Source organism: Leucopleurus acutus (assembly GCF_964270905.1).
Source record: "Leucopleurus acutus genome assembly, chromosome: 13".
Lineage (NCBI taxonomy): Eukaryota > Metazoa > Chordata > Mammalia > Artiodactyla > Delphinidae > Leucopleurus > Leucopleurus acutus.
Genome location: NC_139155.1, coordinates 16,260,680 through 16,281,103, shown reverse-complemented (window position 1 = coordinate 16,281,103; position 20,424 = coordinate 16,260,680). Strand labels below are relative to the sequence as shown.

The 20,424-nt window shown below is 43.7% G+C and overlaps 1 protein-coding gene across 1 annotated transcript; it reads left to right on the top strand.

Moving 5' to 3' along the window:
- The first annotated feature begins 3,658 nt into the window (after positions 1 to 3,658).
- On the top strand, positions 3,659 to 18,788 carry SEC11C (SEC11 homolog C, signal peptidase complex subunit). Its single transcript, XM_082853627.1, has 6 exons — positions 3,659 to 3,817; positions 10,900 to 11,009; positions 13,043 to 13,192; positions 15,367 to 15,486; positions 17,460 to 17,517; positions 18,360 to 18,788. The coding sequence occupies exons 1-6, from the start codon at positions 3,731 to 3,733 to the stop codon at positions 18,411 to 18,413; spliced, it is 579 nt and encodes a 192-aa protein (XP_082709753.1). The 5' UTR covers positions 3,659 to 3,730; the 3' UTR covers positions 18,414 to 18,788.
- Positions 18,789 to 20,424: the final 1,636 nt, after the last annotated feature.

Below are 20,424 nucleotides of genomic sequence, written 5' to 3'. Positions count from 1 at the left end.
GCTCATGGAAAAAGTGTGGGATAGCGGCTACAATTGGAGTCACCACCTGATTAAGTTTACAGTAGTCCATAGCCATTCTCCAAGATCCATGCAACTTCTTTTTGTTTTTTTTCTTTTCTTTTTTCTTTTTTTTTTTTTGAACTTTTTTCTTGTTCTCCATGCAACTTCTGCACAGGCTGAACATGTGAGTTAATGGAGATGTGATGGATATCACCATCCCTGCATCTTTTAATCCTTTAATGGTGGCCTGGATCACTGTAACTCCCCCAGGGATGGGATTTTGCTTCTGGTTTAGTATCTTGGTAGGGAAGGGACATTCTTTTGGCTTTTACTTAGCTCTTCCTACGATAATGGCCCTTACTGGATCAGAGAGAGAACGTGGGGATTCTTAGATTGGGGAAGTATATCTTTTCCAAATACACATCCAAGAACCGAGGAAATGGACCACAGGTGAGTCCATACACGAACAAGTTCCACTGTGAGTCAAATTTGAGGTAAGACTTAGTCTATCACCTGATCACTATAAGCTCCTACTTTGACTTGTGGGCACAGTCACATTTTAGGTCTCTAGGAATATAAAGTCAATTCAGAGACAATGTAGAGTGATCTCCCAAAGACCTGGGTATTTCCTCTTCCTCAGTGTGCAGTCACTCCTGTATATAGCCGTAGGTCCTAGGCAAAGAGTTAAGATATATGCCACCTGATCGTGGAGAAGTTCTCTGAGGTGTGGCACACTGGGGCTGGGAAGGAGGAAGCTGGTACTGAGGAGACTCCCTGGGAAGCTACACCCTGGAGTGCTACTTACACTTGCTAGGGAACCATCCTTTGTGGTGCTGAGGAGACTTGTTGGAGGCTGAGGATCGCTGGGTGTCTCACATGCCACTGGAACAAATGTATAATGGCATGTGTCCATTACACATCAGTATAGCATCAGACAAAGTAGTTTCACTGCCCTCTGTGCTCTGCCTATTCATTGTCCCCACTAACCCCTGGCAACCATCGATCTTTTTCCTGTCTCCATAGTTTTGACTTTTCCAGAATGTCATATAGTGGGAATCATAGCATAGGTAGCCTTTTCAAATTGGCTTCTTTCACTTAGTAGAATGCATTTAAGTTTCCTTCATATCTTTTCATGTCTTGATAGCTCATCTCTTTTTAGCATTGAATAATATTCCACTGTCTGGATGTATCACAGTTTGTTTATCCATTTGACCACTGAAGGGTATCTTGGTTGCTTCTTTGACAATTATGAGTAAAGCTGCTATAAACATTCATGGGCAGGTTTTGTGTGGACATAGGTTTTCAACTCTTTTGGGTAAATACCAAGGAGCATGATTGCCGGATCTTATAGTTAAGACTATGTAAGAAATTAACAAACTGTCTTCCAAAGTGACTGTAACCAATGTAGTTTTCAGTTTATGGATAAGGAAAAGGGTTCATGGAAGTTAATCAACTAGTCCAAGATTGGAAGGTACCTGGGGATTTCCACTCAATGTCGTTCTGCTTTGCTCCTTACCCAGTGCTCAACATATGCAGCAGCATGGAGGCAAAGTCTGAAGGATGTGCCCTAAGGATATTGGATGGGTAAAACCTGGGCGCCACGTTTGTTGGTCACAGCGAATGTGAATTCTCACCCTTCTCCCGCAAACCTGCTCTGCCTATAGCTTTCCTTGCCTCAGTTGAGGGCAACTCTATCCTTCCAGTTCCTCAGGCTAAAAACCTTGGAGTCAGCCTTAACTTCTTTTCTTCTCTCATACTCTGTATCTATTCTTTCAAAAAATCCTGAGGACTCTACCTTCAAAATACATCCAGAATCTGAACACATCTAAATACTTTCATTTCTACCATCTTGGTTCCAGCAGCTGTTAGTGCTGGTTTTAATGATCACCCTATCTTCCTGATTGACTGATGACAATTGTATATTATACATCTGATGTTTGGAAAATTTTTATGCAGATTAGCTTCTGGCTCCATACCTCTCAAACCTTGTTTCTTTTCTATTATCCACGTACTTCCAAGGCCAGGTGCTGTAGGAGACCCTCATATCAGGATACCACCTCTAGTGCAACTTCCTGCCACGATGTCAGGTGAATTGGTACAGCGGGTGGTAGTATTCCTAGAAGCCATTCCTACAAAAGGATGACAGGAAATAGCCATGAACCACAGAAATATATCTACTAAACCCAAACTAAATGTATCTCCAACTCAACCTCTCCTTAGCTGGATCCTCAAAATGTTCCTTGTCCCTCCAGCATGAAGGGAAGTATGATGGAGGGGAAGTTGGAATGCAAAGAAATGGGAATCAACCAATAGCGATTCAAATATCTTGCTTTTTTAATATTTAAAAAAATATTTATTTTTTTATTTGGCTGCACCGGGTCTTGGTTGTGGCACATGGGATCTTCGTTGCCGTGTGGGACCTAGTTCCCAGCATGTGGGACCTAGTTCCCAGATCAGGGATCAAACCCGGGCCCCCTGCACTAGGAGCGTGGAGTCTTAACCACTGGACCACCGGGGAAGTCCCAAATATCTTGCTTTTTAAACTCTTACAAAACCATATGACCATTTTTCTTCAAGGCTTCGGAAGGGGCCTCTGCAAGTGAAGTGTCCCGAAGTGTACGTTTCAGTAGCTTCCTGGTAAGTCAACTTGTGGGTTATTTTAAATTGCCACCTGCTCCCTTCCCGCAGAGCTTCTCCTCTCTCTTATCTGCTTTTCCTACTTCCATAGCACCACCGCTCCTTAGGTACTGTATAACTTACTTATTTATTATGTTTCCCGCTGCTAGATGTTCATTGTTTCTTGTGTCTAGAATAGGGCCAGGTGTATAGTAGATGCTCCAAAAAATTTGCAAATAAATGAATGAAATAAATAATGCATAAATGAGTGAGTGAATAAACTAAATATAATCTAGGATCAGGATTACCATAATCCAGTATTTGGAAATTTAAAAATTTGAGTTCTGTTCCAGACTCTGCCACTTTACCTTGACCATGTCATTTAACCTTTCTGGGCTTCTGTTTCCTCGTGCATAAAATTAATTGGCTATTTTTTCATTCAATTAACATCCGTTGCGACACAGCTATGATCAGAGGATACATCATTGTATTCTCTTGTTTCCTTGCTTTCAAATCCTGTTACTCTTGCAGAGCGCGGAACTCGGAGGCTTCAAAATTCCCGCCTCTTCCAGGCCCCGCCCACCCGCCAAGCCCATGTTTAGACTCCTCCCCTAGTCCGCACAGCCTGCCCCAGTGCAGAAGCCCCGCCTTCCCTAGTCGCAGTCATCCAATGGCCTAGATACACGGCTAGGTGAATACCGAGGGCTTTAGGTGTCCTCCTGGCGCCTGACCAGAGTCTTGGGGAATTCGGTTGCTCTTGAGCAGTCACTTCCCCGAGCTGGCCAAGCCATATGCAGCATCACCAGCTCCCCGAGTTTCCCTCGCAAGGGTCAGACGAGGCTCCCGAGCCCGGTCGCCCCAGTCTCTGGGAGCCCTGGGTCTTCACTGGACGAGGCTCTCGGCGCGCGGAATTCTGGGAGTGGTAGTTTTCTTCCTCCTGGTTCCTTCCAGGTACACTGGTGGCTAAGACTCGCAGGACTACGATTCCCAGACGCCCGAGCGAGTCTCAGGTCACGTGGCCGGCAAGGCCGTTGGGCGGGGGCCTGGCCGGTGCTCCGCAGCTGTCTGTGACACCCGGAGCCCGCGGGCCGCTTCGGCCCCCAGAGAGCCCGGCATGGTACGCGCGGGCGCCGTGGGGTCGCATCTCCCTGCGTCCGGCTTGGACATCTTTGGGGATCTGAGGAAGATGAACAAGCGCCAGGTAACGGAGTCCCGCGTGGGGGGCGCGTCCGGAAGCCGCGACCGGCTGAGACAGCGGGGAGTCGGAGCTCCCCGGATGGGGCTCCCGCAAGGACAGCGCCCCGCGACTGGGGCCGGTGGCGACCCGAGGCTCCCGCCTTGGGCTCTCGGAGGCCCTGGGTTCAAATCCGCACAGACCCACGTGTGGGCACTTTCTTGCACTGACAAAAGCGCAATTAGGGGAGCGTGGCCCAGAAGGGGAAGAGAATAGGAGCCCCGTCCTTTGGAGGTCGTGTGGTTGAGAAAGCGGGGAGAGATGACTCTACCGCGAGTGACAGCCTTCTGCACGTATTTGAAGGGCCATCGCGTGGAAAAGGGAACAGATTTCTCGGGGGGGGTTCTGAGGCCTGAGGTCCTGAAGGAGGCTGCCCGCGGATGGAAGTGACAGAAAAGCAGGCAAAAGGGGAGAACTTCCTAGCGATGGGAGCTGTCCAGTAATGCCTCCCGACGCGGTTTCTTCCCATCCCGGGGAGTGTTTTCCCGGCCAGGCTTTGGGACTAAATAAAACTCCTCGTGCGGGAGAGCTCACTGGTGGTGCTCCATCATTGTGGACTGAATCAGTGTTCCAAAAGGGATTCCAGATGTCTTCTCTAACTTCATTCTTGGATTCCGTGGTCTGGCAGCACCTTGAATATCGGAGGCAGCTAGCGTGGGGTCTTGGGCGACTGGAGTTAATTTCTCACTCCTCTGGGAGAGGGCCTCGGAAGAAGACTTCCTTTATGCCTCTCCTTAGCCAGACCCCGTCCCCCTCTCTCTTTCTTTTTTCCGAGTAGAATTTCAGACTAGTGCAGTAGCGTGGGGGAATTTGGTGACTTGAATCTCATGAACTGTGTTGAGAACCTGGTTGCTTCTAGGTGTGCATGTCAGTTGAGCTCCTGGGAATTTCTGTGATTAAGATGAGTTGTGGCAGAGATTATCACTAGCTGGAAAAACCAATAGCTAATGCCCTGAACATTGATGTGGTTTACAAGAAAATCCTCCAGGAAGTAGAGCTTTACTTAAAAAAATCTAGACTTAATTGGGTAGGTTTTAAAAATGTCTCTAAAATTGGTACCGATTACCGACTGCAGACTATCAGTGAACGCCTTCTGTTGAATCTGTCAATCGCTAAGCCAGTTTGCCTTTTGAAAGCTCTGTATATTCCCACTCTCAGTGATAAGGCCCGTTAGTAGCTGCTTGCATTGTCTGTATTTTGCTAGTCTTCTAATTAAAATTCAGAAGCTCAAATCTGCTGCCTCCTTGTCCTTTTTGTTTTTGTTTTTTTTAAAGCTTTGTCCTTTTGCTTTTTTCTTTTTCCCTCCACAATAGCATCCTGTGACACCTTGTCAGGCATGCTTGCTCCACCAGTCTTGGAAGAGGGACCTCCTTTTTCTGCTGCCCTTGCTTACAGTTAATTAAGGAAAGAGCCACATGCAAAAACAAGGACTCTTTGTTTCTGCAGTGAGAAAGAGAGGAAGAAAAACAGCCACTGGCATTTCTGCTGCTCTGTCAGCCACAATATCTGGTCTGAAACGTTTGTTTAAAACCCGTAGACATTGGCTATTTCATCTTTGCCTGACAAAGACTGTGAGCTTGCTTCTAAACTCTGCTGGGATGATTAAGTGCCAAGCATACAGAGTTGGTAGGCAAAGATGAACAATAAGAAAAGGCACCAGTGAAATGTGGGGTGTATATTTCCAATCAGCTTGTCAGTAGTTCCATCAAAATTACATTTTCTAGATTCCAGGATTTCAGTCCTAGACTTAGATACTAGGTCCCTTAAAGATAGGGTGCTGGAAGGGTGATGTGTGGTTTTGCAGTTAGCTTGATTGTTAGGTTTCTATATAATTGGCTATCTCTTGAGCAAATAAATGTCTTGCTCAGAGAAGTTTTTTTTTTAGGAATTGATTTTATTTCCTCTCAATGAATTTTTCAAGCATAGAAAATCATACTGGAAAATATATTCTCAGTACGTGGTCTTTATTAGATAAGTGGCAATACTGTATAATTTTCTTTTATCAGGGTGGAGCCCGATGGTTTGAAAACGTGTATAAAGATGGCAGTCTCTATAGAAAACCATGCCTTGGGGCTTTCCTAATCAGAGCTGCAGTTCATAATGCAACAACAATTCTTTACTAAATCCTTTAGGTCAAGCAGAGCAGGTGGCGAAGTTTTTGAACGTGAACGCCAGTGAACAACTTCTGCTTCAGGCTGATGTGGCTAGCAAGGCTGATTTTACTTTAAGCAACCGTTTAACATATTATAGCCCAACACTTGAACAATGTCCGTTTAGCACTCCAGTTTCCTTTTTTGCTCTCCTGGGAATTTAATTTAATTTGATAATTTGCTATTGACACTTAAGCCAAGGAGTTAAAAAAATGGTATGTAACTTTAATTTTGAATTACATTTATTATCCTATTTTCATTTATTACATCAAATAAGTTATTTTAATGCACCTTTTGTCCCCACTTTTGTAACCTTCACGATTACCTCAAATTACATACGTGCACACAGTTGTAATTTTAGCAAGAGACAGTTTTGAGCTTTGCTTTTCTTTCCTTCCTATCATATCAGAATGTTTTCATGTTTTGTCACACTCTTCAAAATGATTATTTTAATGGCCTGTATCTTGTCAAATTGCTCTTCCTTTAAATACTTCCCTACCCCCTCCCAGATTTTGAAGTTAATCTATGCTCATCATAGGAATTTTAAAGAATAGAGAGTAGTTTAAAGTAGTTTAAATAAGACAGTCCCATCATTCATAATTCCACCATGCTAAGATAGACTCTTAGCATCTTGGGGGATCTCCTTGTGTTTGCTTTACAAACTGTTAAACACTTTGTGGAGATCCTACTGCAGCCTACATTTTTCACTCAATATGTCTTGAGTGTTTGGTCCTGCCATTAAAGTTCTTTATTCATTGTTTCGAATAGTGCAGTATTTGCCGTTATTTACTCTGTCATTTCTCTGTTGTTGCTCATTTATTTCCCTTTCTCTTTAAAAATAAGACTGTGATAAGTATCTTTGGGCCATAATTCCCTATCTGCCTTTAGGTTTAAACTGGTTTAAACTGAATTCCTAGAAGTAGGGTTACTGGGCCAAGAGCAACCTCTTGATACTAATGCTTGACACTAAATTGCTTTCAGAATGGTTATATCAACTTGCATCCCCACCACTGGAATATATGCTTGCCACGCTCTGAGTATTAGCATTAAAACACACACAAACACACACACACACACACACAAAAATAAACAAAAAACCTTTACATTTACTAGGCCGAAAAGGGGCAAGGGGGAGGCAGGATTTGGTTTAAACACTTTGTGTTTATTCGCCACTTATGTTTCTTCTTTGGAATATTAATAGTTTTAAGCTTGTACTTCTTTTTTGTTGTTGCGATTTTAGTGTTTTTCTTACTACTAGTTTATATGTGCCCACCGTGTATTTCTCACTATTTATTCAACAAACTGAATACTTACTTTTTCCCAGGCCTGTGTTGAACATTGGGGACACAGCTGTGAACAAGGCTGAAATGATCCTTGCCTTTGTGGAACTTACAGTTTAGTGTGAAAGATGCATTAAATAATTATATGCATAATTATCAAGGTGATGGATGGTATAAAGAAATACAGGATGCAGTGAGAATATATAGCAGGAGGACACAGGCTGGTCTATAGCAGAGGTTGGCAAACTCCAGCCCACTGCCCGTTTTTATAAATAAAGTTTTATTGGAATTCGGCCATGTTCATTCTTTTACGTATTGTCTGTAGCTGCCTTCCCACTACAATGGTAGAGTTGAGTCATTTCAACAGAGATGATAAGGCCCATAAACCTAAAATATGTATTACCTGGCCCTTTACAGAAGAAGTTGGCTAACTCCTGGTCTAATAGGTCAGGGAGGGCTTCCCTTGGGAACTGATGTTTAAAGTAGGACTTAAAGGTGAGTGAGTGTTAGGTGTGCTAAGGAGAGCCTCCTGGGCCACGACAGTAGCCGGTGAAGGTCCTGGAGTGGAAAGGAGCGTGTGCTTTCTGAATCACTGACAGAGCCCACCAGAGGAGCTGGAGTGCAGTGAGCTTTACTAGCTGACACTGGAGAGGAGAGGCCATGTATCAGACAGGGACTTAGAGATCATATTCACGCATGGAGTGTGGGATGCAATCAAAGAGCCTTATGCAGGGCATAGAGATGACCCGATGACCAGAGGTGCATTTGAAAACCAGTGCTGAGTGTAGCGTGAGCACGCGTCGGAAGATGCACGCGTGGACATCGGGAGCCTGGTTAGGAGGCTCTCGCAGTGTCCGACGGGCTGTGCTGGTGACTTAGATGAGCGTGGTGGCAATGGGAATAGAAGGAAGTGAACAAATGCCAGACATATTTAGAAGATAGAGAGGATAGAACGAATGGGTGACTGCAGACAGCTGGGTGGATGGGAATGCCATGTATTGAGATGAGATCACGAGCACTGAAGCCTTTTTGCAGAAGCTAAGTTCAGTTTTGACCGTGTTGGGTTGGAGCTGCCTTTACAGACATGCGAGTGAGACTGTCAGGGAGGCAGTTGGAAATCTCAGTATTGGGAGCAGTTAGCATGATGGTGCCAGTGCCGGCATTTGAAGGTCCAGTTAGAGGAGGAGGAACTGGCAGGAAGATTAGAAAGAAAGTGGTCGGAGGGTGGACAGTGTGCTATCCCGGAAGCCAGGGGCGGAGAGCTTGTAGAAGTGATCATCTGTGTTGACAGCTGCCAAAAGGTCAGCAAGGTGAGGACTGACAGTTGTCCGTTGGATTTAGTGAGCATGTGACTGGGTGTGTAGGCTGAGGGGTGACTAGATGGAGAGGAAGGGGAGAAACCTGGGGTAGAAGCTCCTGAGGTTTGGCTGTGAAGAGAGAGTATAGAAGCCTTACGGAGGGTGTGAGGTGGAAGGAGGACTGGAGGTGGGAGAGACTGAAGCCCAGGGGAGGGAGAAGGCGTAGAACAGTGGTCCAGCCTCTGTGCATCAGGACCACCTGCGAGCCGTTTGAGAAACAGGGATGCCAGCACCCCTCCCCTCCCATTGGTTCCATCGGTCTTGGATGGAGACCAGGTATACCGTGTTCGAAAGGCTCTCCAGGTGATTCTAATGTGCGGCCAAGGCTGAGAACCAATGGTAGAGAACAGCGGTTCTCACACTGTGGTCCCTGGACCAGCAGCTTCAGGGTCACCTGGGAACTTGTTTGAAATGCAAATTCTCAGGCCCCACGTGGGGATGCTAGTGCACACTGAAGTTTGAGAACCGCTGCTGTAAAGGCTGGTCTACACTTTAAGAAGTCAGAAGCGTGTAAATCCACCTGCCACATGCCTCCTGGACCTTCCTGAGTGTCTTCAGCCCCCATTTCTCCAGGCCTTGTGCATTTTTAAGACTATTTAAAACTATATTTAAACTGTGCTTAAAACTGCATTTTAAACTGTATTCGATCCTCAAAAAGAGTCTATAACCCTGCATTCTGTCTCAGTTAAAATTATATTTGGATATTTGAGGAAAACAGTACTGTCCGGAGCCATGTGATCTGGGTCCTAGCTGGAAAGCTAGCAGGTAGTTAAGACAGGACCTAACCTACCTAATCTCACTTGCTCTGAAACACCACTAAAACTCTATATAGTAAAGGGATTTTAAAAAGTCATCAGTTACTCCAAGATAGGAAGCCCAGAAAGGGAAACAAGAGCAATCAAATACTAGAAGCTGGAAAACAGAAGAGTGGCAACTGACAGCTGGAACCAGCAGTGGGGGGACGTGGAGGAACAAGTCTCCACTGCTTACGCTGCAGATGCCGCCAAGACTCAGGGCTGGCAGTCCCAGGTGTCTCCAGAATGCGCGGGAGGGGGAAGGGGAGGTGGGGCTCAAATGAATGAGCTGGGCAGAAATGCTGAGACGCAGTTAGAGCCCAAGCTGTCCTCTCCGACTCTACTCAGAGGTTTCCCCTCGCGGATAGAGGTCTGGAAGCTTCTTCTCTGGAGGGGTAGACAGAAGGTCTTGGAGTAAGGCGGCTGCCAGGCCTCATGGGGGCTGCACGCTGCATGCTGAGGGTGGAGAGACGGAAGTGGGTGGTGGAGGCCCCTGGAGGGCCAGAGTCCGGCCGTGTAGGTGAACACACAGGCCAGAAGAGCAGGCTCACGTGCCCGGGGGGAGGGGCTACTTGAGCTAGAGACGTGGTGGGGGATTGAGAAGTTTCAGGGCCAGGTATGCTGCTGAGAGTGGACGGTTCAGGTGGAGGGAGAGGGTCATTGGAGGCGAGGAGGCCCAGGAATTGAGACACCGGAGTGTTGGGTGGGCCATCCACGCTCTTCAGATCACCCAGAGCAAGTGCAGGAGGCAGGCCGAGGCAGGTGCCACAGTCGGAGCCGTCCTGGGGCACAGTGAGGGCGGGCAGCCCTGTGGGCCCTCTGCGGTCTCCGGTGGAGCGAGGGCGGCTTAGAACTAGATAAGGACTCGGGTGGCCTTCCTGCCGTGTTCTTAACCAAATGTTCGATGCTCATCATTTAAAACATTTATGAAAACCCTAACCATCTAGGTGTTTCCAGTTTCTGTTCACTTTTGAATTGTAATTTCCGATGCAGAATATCCTTGTGTAGGACAGAGTGCTGTAGGACTAGGATTCTGCACCCTCATTTGGGACCCTTCTGGCCGTGGGGCTGAGGAGTGTTCTGGGTGAGCTGTGGGCATGTCGGGGCTCTCAGGTTAGACCTCCGCCCTCTGCACTAGAGCGGGAGGCCAAGCCAAAGAACCTGAGTGGTGGGTCCCCTCAGGGTTGAAGGTTCTGGGGGATTCTGGAGAGGTAAGAGTCGTACAGAGGCCTTAACAAAGCAGGTCCCACAGATTACTCTGGTTTTTAATTTTTTTCCTTTTCTCTCATGGAAGGAGAGAAGATACATGGGCATTCCATGGTCAGAAGTTGAAATTCTACCTAATTTTGTAGCTTGTGTGAACTAGTTTCATGTCCTAAAATAACAGCTTTTTTTTTAAAACAAGCTTTGGGTTAGTGAATATTCTGTCACTGGTTCTTACTTTTGGTTTGGCCTTTTTCATTCCAGCTCTATTACCAGGTCTTAAACTTTGCCATGATTGTGTCTTCTGCGCTCATGATCTGGAAAGGCCTGATCGTCCTCACTGGCAGCGAGAGTCCCATCGTGGTGGTGCTGAGGTGGGTCCTGCCAGCCGTCCTACTGCTGCCCAGGACCCAGGAGCAGCGTGGACAACCCAAACTCGGTGTTTTAATTGGATAAAGTTTTAGAGTTTTCTTTCGTGATATCTGTTTTGAGAAGGTTTCTTTTTTTTTTTGGCTTTTGTTGAAAAATCTTTTTCAATAGACAGTTGAGGCCTTTCATCATGTTGATGCTTGTGGTCCAGTGCAATGTGATTCACTTTCATGTTTTAATGTTTTAATCCATGTTAAATGACATTTTAATAAGATAGTAATAATGCATTATTTGTGTACACATTGATTTTTAAACATAACTAATTTAAAGCTCTTACTTGGTTCTCTTTGTCCCGCGTGGGCAGGGAGTCTGTGCCCAGCATGGTGTCTGGTGTTTGCTCAGGTTTCTTCAGCAGCGCTGTGGTAGCTGACTCCTCTCTTCTCAAGACTCTCAAGACTTTTACTCTTAGAAAGCACAGCGTATTCATCTTAGAACAGTTTATACTTTAACTTCCCAGAGCCATGAAGTCATCCAAGGGGAAAAACTTAACAATCAACTTGAAATTAAATAGCGTGTTTGTGAGCCCTTAGGTGCTTGGAGATGCACTGCTCACGGTGCCTTAGATCGCTGAGTCTCCCTGCAGTGGGAGTGGAGCCCTGTTGTTCCACAGGGGGAGCAGCGGGCTGGAGCAGTGACGCGGGCAGGGTCACCGCTGGCCAGAGCGGGAGAACCAGCACGCAGGCTTCTTGGCCCCCAAGCCAGTGCCCTTTCCCTCCTCTGGGCCCCGCTGTCACGTGATGGGGCAACAGCTCTGGCCCGGGCTTCACCAGGCCGCCCTTCTGTGGCTGGCCAAGGGGCCTGCTTCTAGAGATGCAGCATTTTCATAAACTTAGGAGCCTGAGGATGGCATGGTTCACACACAGAGCTGAGGGGGCCCCTAATTCACTGGTGTTTACACTGTGCTCCAGGGGTGCCCTAGGGTCCAGGTGGATGGGTTAGGAGGGAAAAGGTGACCAAGCTCATGGACTATAGACACCTTAGCCTTGCTTCGGTTGTGACAGCTCCACTTTTATGTACTTTATGTGACTATATTTTACCTGGTAAGATTTCATTTGAAGGAGGGATTTTAAGGCTTTTGAAAAAAAGAAAAAGTTAAGCCCCTCAAATTGAGATGGGCCCAACAAATATGGAAGCTGAGATCCAACAAGGCCAAGTCGCCCGCATCTCACAGTTACTTTCGGCAGAGCCAGAACTCGGTCCGAGGTGTTCCAGCCCTTCTCCAATCACACAGACACATTCCGTGCAGAGATTATTGTGAAATTGCAGTACATGGGGACTTTTTTTTTTTTTTAAAGCATCCTTTACAATTCTAAAGCAATTTGGTTTGTCAGTATATAAACTGTTGACATCATGAGGGATGTGTGACCTTGGGGAACACTGACCTTGGGGGAATCCCTGGCCCTTGAGGAAAGCAAGAGTAAGTTGTTATTAGTGAAACATTTCAAAGGACTGCCTTCCTAATGGGGCACGATAATGACTCTTGCTGCCAAACTTCAACGTACTCATCCTGCCTCTGAGACTTGTTCAGGGAGTTTTTTTTTTAAAACTGCTGTCCTTGTTATCACAGACTGAGATGGTTTTCTAGAAACTTCTTCCCACTGCATGTCTTCAGGAATTTTGTCAAAGGAGTAAAGATGAAGCAGTAGGTGAAGAAATTATCCTAAGCATTTTAGCCATCATTGGCTTTTACTTCGAAGAGTCCACATTTTTCTTAGTTCTTTTTCTACCTAATACAAACTGCAGAGCAACCCGCTAGTGCCCTTTTCATACTCAAATCCAAGAAGAAATCGCTCCCTTTCTCACCATTATCACCTTGAGCCATCAGAAGGAAGTTGCTGTGGTTTTTTTAATATCAGAGACCTGCTTGACTGTTGATGAAAGCGGATATTCTAAGTGGTATGTTTGTTGTATTCTTTATGGGTTGAAATATTCACCTGGTGTGAACATAATTCTGATGTGACTTTGTGTTTCTTTCCAGTGGCAGCATGGAGCCAGCCTTTCACAGGGGCGACCTTCTGTTCCTAACAAATTTCCGAGAAGACCCGATTAGAGCTGGTGAAATCGTTGTTTTTAAAGTCGAAGGCCGAGACATTCCAATAGTTCACAGAGTAATCAAAGTTCATGAAAAGTAAAGAGGCTTTACTTCTCTTTGGTTTTGTTTTGTAGACACAACTGTGGACAGTTTGAATGGTTGATTAGAAAGTAGCAGAAACACTGGATTATGTTCCTAGTTTTGCCATTTAGTAATTGGGTGACTTTGAACCTGCTACTTAACTGAGTCTGTAAGATGGGAATAATACTTTACCCACAGTAACTCACAGGGTGATTATGTGAATGAAATGAACTGATGTTTACTAAAGCACTTGAAAAACTTGAATTGATGCACAATATACGCTGGAATGTATTCTTGCAGAATATTAGTTATTTGAAGGAGTCTCAAAGAAAATCAAATCTCATGGTAATTGAGGATAATTTTCGTAAGAGAATTATCTTCTGAAATGCAGAAAGCTACCTGTTTCTCAGTGTCACTTTGGACAAACTGGCGTTCTCAGCAGTAATATTAGCCCTGGATGAATAAAAATTCCTTTCCCCATCTCTTCCCATGATTTGATCATTGCATATCCTGCATTAATTCTCCCCACCACAAATGGCTTTGCCTTTTCCTTAAATGCCAGTGATGACTTATTAAAACACTTCTTGGGAACCAGAAACAATGACTTCTAGCTCAAACGTATTACGTTTCCATGAGAGAGTACAGTCACGTGATTAGCGAAAACGTTACATATGTGGTTATTCATTTACCTTTATGCAGCTTAATATAGCATTTTACCTGCATGAGTTATGGGGTTAAAGTTAGGTATATATATTTGTATTTTTTAAATAATGGAGCATTGCTCATCCTCTGTGTGTGTGTGTGTGTTTGTGTTTGTGTCTGTAACTATTTGTACATTTCTGGTATGAGATTCTCATTCCATTCACTGCTTCCAGGTATTCCCCAAAGATGTTTGATACTAAAAATATTCACTTCATTTTACTCTAAACATTAGAATGATGTTTCAGTTTGTGTTAAAACACTGGTATTGCACTAACATTACCTTGTTAGTAGTACTTGTTAACTTACTGATGAAGAAATACGCTCAGTCATGATGCGACAGAACTCTCATCTGATTTTAAAACAATGTCCAAAGATGGGAAATTGTGCATTTCCTGTAGAGCTGCACTAGCCAATGAGTTTGCCACCAGCAATATATGGTTACTGAGCACTTGAAATGTAACTAGTGTGAAATATACACAAGGTTTCAAAGACTTAGTACCAAAAAAGACAGAGAATATCTCAATAGTAATTTTAGATTGATTATATGTTGAAGGAATACTTTTGATATATTGAGTTAAATAAAATATATTATTAAAATAAAAAAAAACCAAAGATGAGAAATTGTTCAAAGTTAAGGAAATAATGATGCTTTGCTGTAATTTTCGTGAATTGTGAGAGATGGCCCGGGTTTTTCTACTCTTAATTTATTTTATAACCATGGCTGCAAATCCACTCGCTCTTTTGGGCGTGGTTTCAAATCTTTGTGGGCTTTTAATATTTTATCAAATTATTTAGTGCATTTTCTCATTTGTCTTATTGAAAAAAGGCCCTCTTTATAGCTCTATAAGGCTATAATATTGTGTTTCTAGTATCAAGGCTGTGTAAGCACCAGTTTACAATGTTTAAAATGAATCCCCCCTGTCTCTTTAACACAGTGGTTTTATGCCGTTTGTAATTCCTGTTTGTTTGCAAACTGGATTGTAATCCACTTTGCTCAGTGGTGAAGGAAGTAAGGCATTAACACATCCCACATTTGGTAAGGAAAAATAAGCTTGAGGAGAGCTAAGAGCACATTTGTGTTTGAATTACCTCGTGCTCAAATCTGTGTAATCTGGGACCAAGTTCATGTGTCGAGTGAAGAGGAATATAATCTGTGTTAACCAGCTGGTCCGTGGGGATGAAGAATGGATGGAAACAGATGCTGGAGCTAAGCATTGCCTTCCTGGTGCCCTTGTGCTTCACCATGCTTTTTGGTTATCAGGGTAACTTAAGTGTTTTAGAATTTAAGTCTACAAAATTGTCATTAGATTTGTGCTTTAGTTGAATGGTTGTCTGCCAGCAAGCATCTTAGACCAAGAAAGATCAAGTTATCTTTGACTGCTTTTCTCAGTGCCCATATCTGCCTGTGAAGTGTTGGCCAAGCTAATACTTTTCTAACGATGCTGTGCTGAAAATAATTTTTGAAAGGACATTGTTTTGCTTTCCAGAGATAATGGAGACATCAAATTTCTGACTAAAGGAGATAATAATGAAGTTGACGATAGAGGCTTGTACAAAGAAGGCCAGAACTGGCTCGAAAAGAAGGATGTGGTGGGGAGAGCCAGAGGGTGAGTGAGGATTAACTTTTAAGTTATACAGAAGGTTCAGAAACCAGAAAAATATTTAGAAACAAAGAAACCAAGGTTAATAGAATTATACATTACAAAGATTATACGTCAGGAGAGTTGTAAGCAGTTATACTTTGTACTGTAAAGACTAAACAAAATTCAGAACTTCCTAAGGACCTGAAATCTAAAGCTGAATGCAAGTATGCTATCTATATCATGGGTTTAATTCTATGTTTGAAATAAATCCTCACCTAGAGATTATTTATAGATTTTAAATAACAATTATAAGAAATCCTTTCAGAAATAACTACTGTGTAACACTGTGATGAATATTCTAGGTATTCCTTGTACCTATATAGATGTGTGTATGCATATATAATTTTACATAGAAGAGTTTTATTTTTTCACCCAACAGAAAGTTGCAAATAGCTTTCTGTGTCAAATCTACACCTATATCTTTTTTTTTTTTTTTTTTTTTTGCGGTACGCGGGCCTCTCACTGTTGTGGCCTCTCCCGTTGTGGAGCACAGGCTCCAGACGCACAGGCTCAGCGGCCGTGGCTCACACGGGTCCAGCCACTCCGCGGCATGTGGGATCTTCCCGGACTGGGGCACGAACCCGTGTCCCCTGCCTCGGCAGGCGGACTCTCAACCACTGTGCCACCAGGGAAGCCCTACACCTATATCTTTTTAAAAGACTGCATAGTGTTCCTCTGAGGATCATAACTGATTTCACTAGTCCTCTTTTGGTCAACATTTAGATTATCTCCTGGTTTTTACTACTAAGAAAAGTTCTGTGATAAAATTTTTAATACCCACCTTTGCATAATTGTTCCAGCCATGAGTTCTGCTTCTGATTGACACAGCAGAGAGTCTGTCCTGTTATTAAATACCAAAAAAGGAGATTCTCCCCATCTCTTGGTGACCCTTTTTATATTTAACCCTTTCTAGAAATGTCTCCTTTTATTGAAATCCTACCAGCTGTGTAAGGCTGGAGAACACCGGTGACCATTTTCTAAGATGCAGCTTTATTCATCAGCTCGTAGTTTAAGGCCTCTTTCGACCCCTTTCCTCCCTCTGCTCACCTTTTAACCATTTCTCCTCTATTGCAATAATCCCACCTGGATATCTGCAGGGAGATGACAGAGACCTGCAGCTGGTCAGTCCTGTATTTCTAGACACTCTGGTGAGAGGCTGTGTATAAGTGAGAGGTTGATGCTACTGATTTTCAAGCAGACTGGAGGGTACTAAGGGAGTGTTACCTTGTTTCCTATCAGTGACGTGATGGACACTTGGGTCAAACTGATTCCATATTGACATTAATTTTGTCAGCATGATCATTGGCTGGTTTATCCTGGCTTATCCTCTCTGGGATCACACTCATGCTTGGGTATAAATTACGGGATTCACATTTGTGTCCATTGCCCAACCGACTTCTTTGTTACATCTGAAAAGTGCTGTGCAATGAAAATGATGAGGATTCCTTCAGTTACAAACTGTTGGGTTGCCAAAAAGTTTGTTCAGGTTTTCCCGTAAGATCTAAGCCCGAACGAACTTTTTGGCCAATCCAGTAATTATTCATGTGCTTTCAAAGCTCTCTCGCACAGCAGTTTATATATAGGCTATCTGAATCTTACATCTCCACTAAGAAAAATTAAGAACTCGATTTGCCCTTTCTGTTGTACAAGTGGCTCAACTAATTATTTTCATTCTGTTAGGGTGAAATGCAGCGAGTGAAGACAAGTAGCATCTCTAGATCCTAATTTGCCTTCTTAAAAAGTTGTCCTGGCTGTTAGCGCTAATGCTTTTTACTAATAAAACCTTCTGAGACAGGAGTGAGTATTGTTTTATGGCCCCAATCAGTGTTGTTCCTAAGGAAGACGTTTTCCTATGCTGATTTATAGTGTTTTCAAGTATTGCTATCATTATATTACAAACACTTTTTACACTTCTGGCTTTTTATCCCACAATTTAGGTTTTTACCATATGTTGGTATGGTCACCATAATAATGAACGACTATCCAAAATTCAAGGTAGGAATTTATGTGTACGTCTTTATTTTTTAAGAAAATACTGGCGCTTTTATACATGCAACTGTAAAGATGCAGTCTGTTAAGAACGTTTTGCTAGCTAATTCTTCTGCAGAGTATTTGTAGTTAATGACAAATTAATACACTCATTTTAATTATGTTTTAAATTATTGAAATTAATTATTGAAAGTAAGTACTTCCACCTTTTATGTTTATATAGTGTGTTCTAAAATGGCACCTATATAGTTTTTGCTTTTTATTATGGAAATCTTTAAACATACGAAAAAAGTCGTACAATAAGCCCAGTAATGCTTATCTCCCAACTTCAACAAAAATAGTATCCATAAGTATATATATATATATTTTTTGCGGTACGTGGGCCTCTCACAGTTGTGGCCTCTCCCGTTGCGGAGCACAGGCTCCGGACGCGCAGGCTCAGCGGCCATGGCTCACGGGCCCAGCTGCTCCATGGCATGTGGGATCCTCCCGGACCGGGGCATGAACCTGGGTCCCCTGCATTGGCAGGCGGACTCTCAACCGCTGCGCCACCAGGGAAGCCCCCATATATTTTTTTAATCACTTGAAGCACAGTAGGAAACCTACACATGAATGAGTAGTACATTAGCAGTGTTTGTTGGGTGTGTGGTCCTTGGTCCATCAATATATTTGGGGGTTTTAACTGTTATGTGTTATTGAACAGCTCATTTCGAGAACAAAGCATGTGGAAGAGGTCATCTTTTCATCCTGTCCTCAGTCCAGTATTGACCAGACTTTATCTGAATACATTTATAGACCAAATTTATTTGTAGTCCTCACGGTAATTTTCCGCTGTGTTTTCTTTGCAGTACGCTCTTTTGGCTGTAATGGGTGCATATGTGTTACTAAAACGTGAATCCTAAAATGAAGGGCAATTCCTGGGACCAGACAGAAATAAATTCTGTTGAAAAAGAGAAAAGCTAATATATTTGCAATGTTCCACTTTCTGTATAAAAGGAAACAATGTGGAGACGTTTTTGTCTTGTTTGAATAAACGATTCATCAGTGAAGATTGTTTTCTTTTGTGGACTCTGATTTGAATGTGCTCAATCTCTCTGCTTCTCGTGGTAATCATTCTAAACCAAGCTTGAGGGTCTGCAGCACTTCAAGAATCAGGCAGGCCGTCTCTGGGCCTGGCCTGCTAGTGGGATCATGTATAGTCCAAACGTGATATAGTTGTAACACCTGAGTTTCAAAAATAAAATTCTTCTCATAGCATTTCCACGGGAAACAGACAGGCCCTTAAAAGAAGATGATTTCTTATTTATTGAAGTGTAGTCTGATAAACGAATAAAACCTAAAACCTTTTTAGAAGGAAAGGTGTAATCTGCTTTGTTCTTGTGGCCTGGTGTATCTTGAGATGGTTGGATAAATTATTTGAAAAGTGTCTGATAAATTATGACAACAGTGCGTACTCCTTTGACAGACTGCTCGAAGCACAGAAGGGTAGAAGGGCTGTGTCCTTTGTCCCCTCAGTCTCCCTCTCCACTTCCCAGGGATCTCCACTGTTACAGTTTAGTTTCGTTATCTTTGCACTGTACGCAGTCCTGAATATAAAATAGTCCCTCGTTAAACCTCTTTCAGACCCTCGTGTCCCAGCTGCTGCCTTAGGTGCTAGGGATACTGAGTCCCAGCCTGGATGGAGGTTCCAGTGTAGTAGAAGGAACAGGTGATAAACTGACGTGTGATTTCAGGAGGGACAGTTGCTGTGGGAAAGAAGCAGATAGAGGGTGCTTTTCACATGGGTCAGGGAAGACCTCTGAGGAGGGGACGTAGAGCAGAGTTAAAAGAAACGAGAGGAGGGGCCTTTCCTGGTGGTCCAGTGGTTAAGACTCTGTGCTTCCACTACAGGGGGCAAGGGTGGGGCAAGGGTTTGGCAAGGGTTCAATCCCTGGTTGGGGAACTAAGGGCCAAAGAAAAAGGAAAAAAAAAGAAACACTCCCAGGGAACACTGGTGCTGCTGGTGCCTGGACCACACTGCAAAGTGTTAAGGGAATAAAAAGGAGGCCAGTGGTATTTTCAGATACTCTCTTCAGTTTTGCCAAAACGTTCTCTCTTCACCGAACAATACGATGTTGACATCCTTTTCAGTCAGAACTTAGAAATCTACCTCATTCTTTCAGGTTTGTTCAATTCTGATCTAACAATTTAGAATCCTGCCTGGTCGCTTAACCACCCGTGGGCCTTGAGCATAACTTCCCTCAACCTCAACTGGAAGATGCGAACTGCTCTCACCTCCCTGCATGTCCCCAGGAATTAGTAGATGATTCCTTAGCCCAGTGCTGCCTATGTACGCAGTTAGCACTCAGTACATGTCACCCGTGGTTATGTGTGTTTTCCTCTTCGGCATAACCTGTGCCTTCACACACCTGTACAGTCACTTTGTGACTGAGCTGTGATTTGGGGACGACCAGCAGGTGTGATCCGTGGCGGGCAGCCTGCCCTTTAATCCTTAATCTCTGCTAAAATAGGCTATTGCAACAATAATGGACCTCATCCTGTTGAAATCAGTGAAGTGAAAGAAAAATTTACAGGATGCTTTCTAAAAACATTATTCTCTGGTGCCCTTTGATAAACTCTTTTTTAAGAAAAGTAGGTTTTTCGTCCCTGAACTAAAGGTGGAATTTCAAAATGTTGGGTCAAAACTTTATTATTTTATCATCTTTCTGGGGTTCTGTAGTTGGTTAATATAAACTTTAAAAAGCTCCGTAATGTGGCTAAGCTTTTCGGTAATCCTTTGAACATGCCTGGCGCTCTGAAATAAACTTTACAAAGACAGGTAAGAGCCCAGACACAGTTCAGCCAGTGCCATTTGATTGTGGCTCGTTAGAAAGTATGATCTCTTTTGGCCTTTCAGAGGCTACTGGTCTTTAT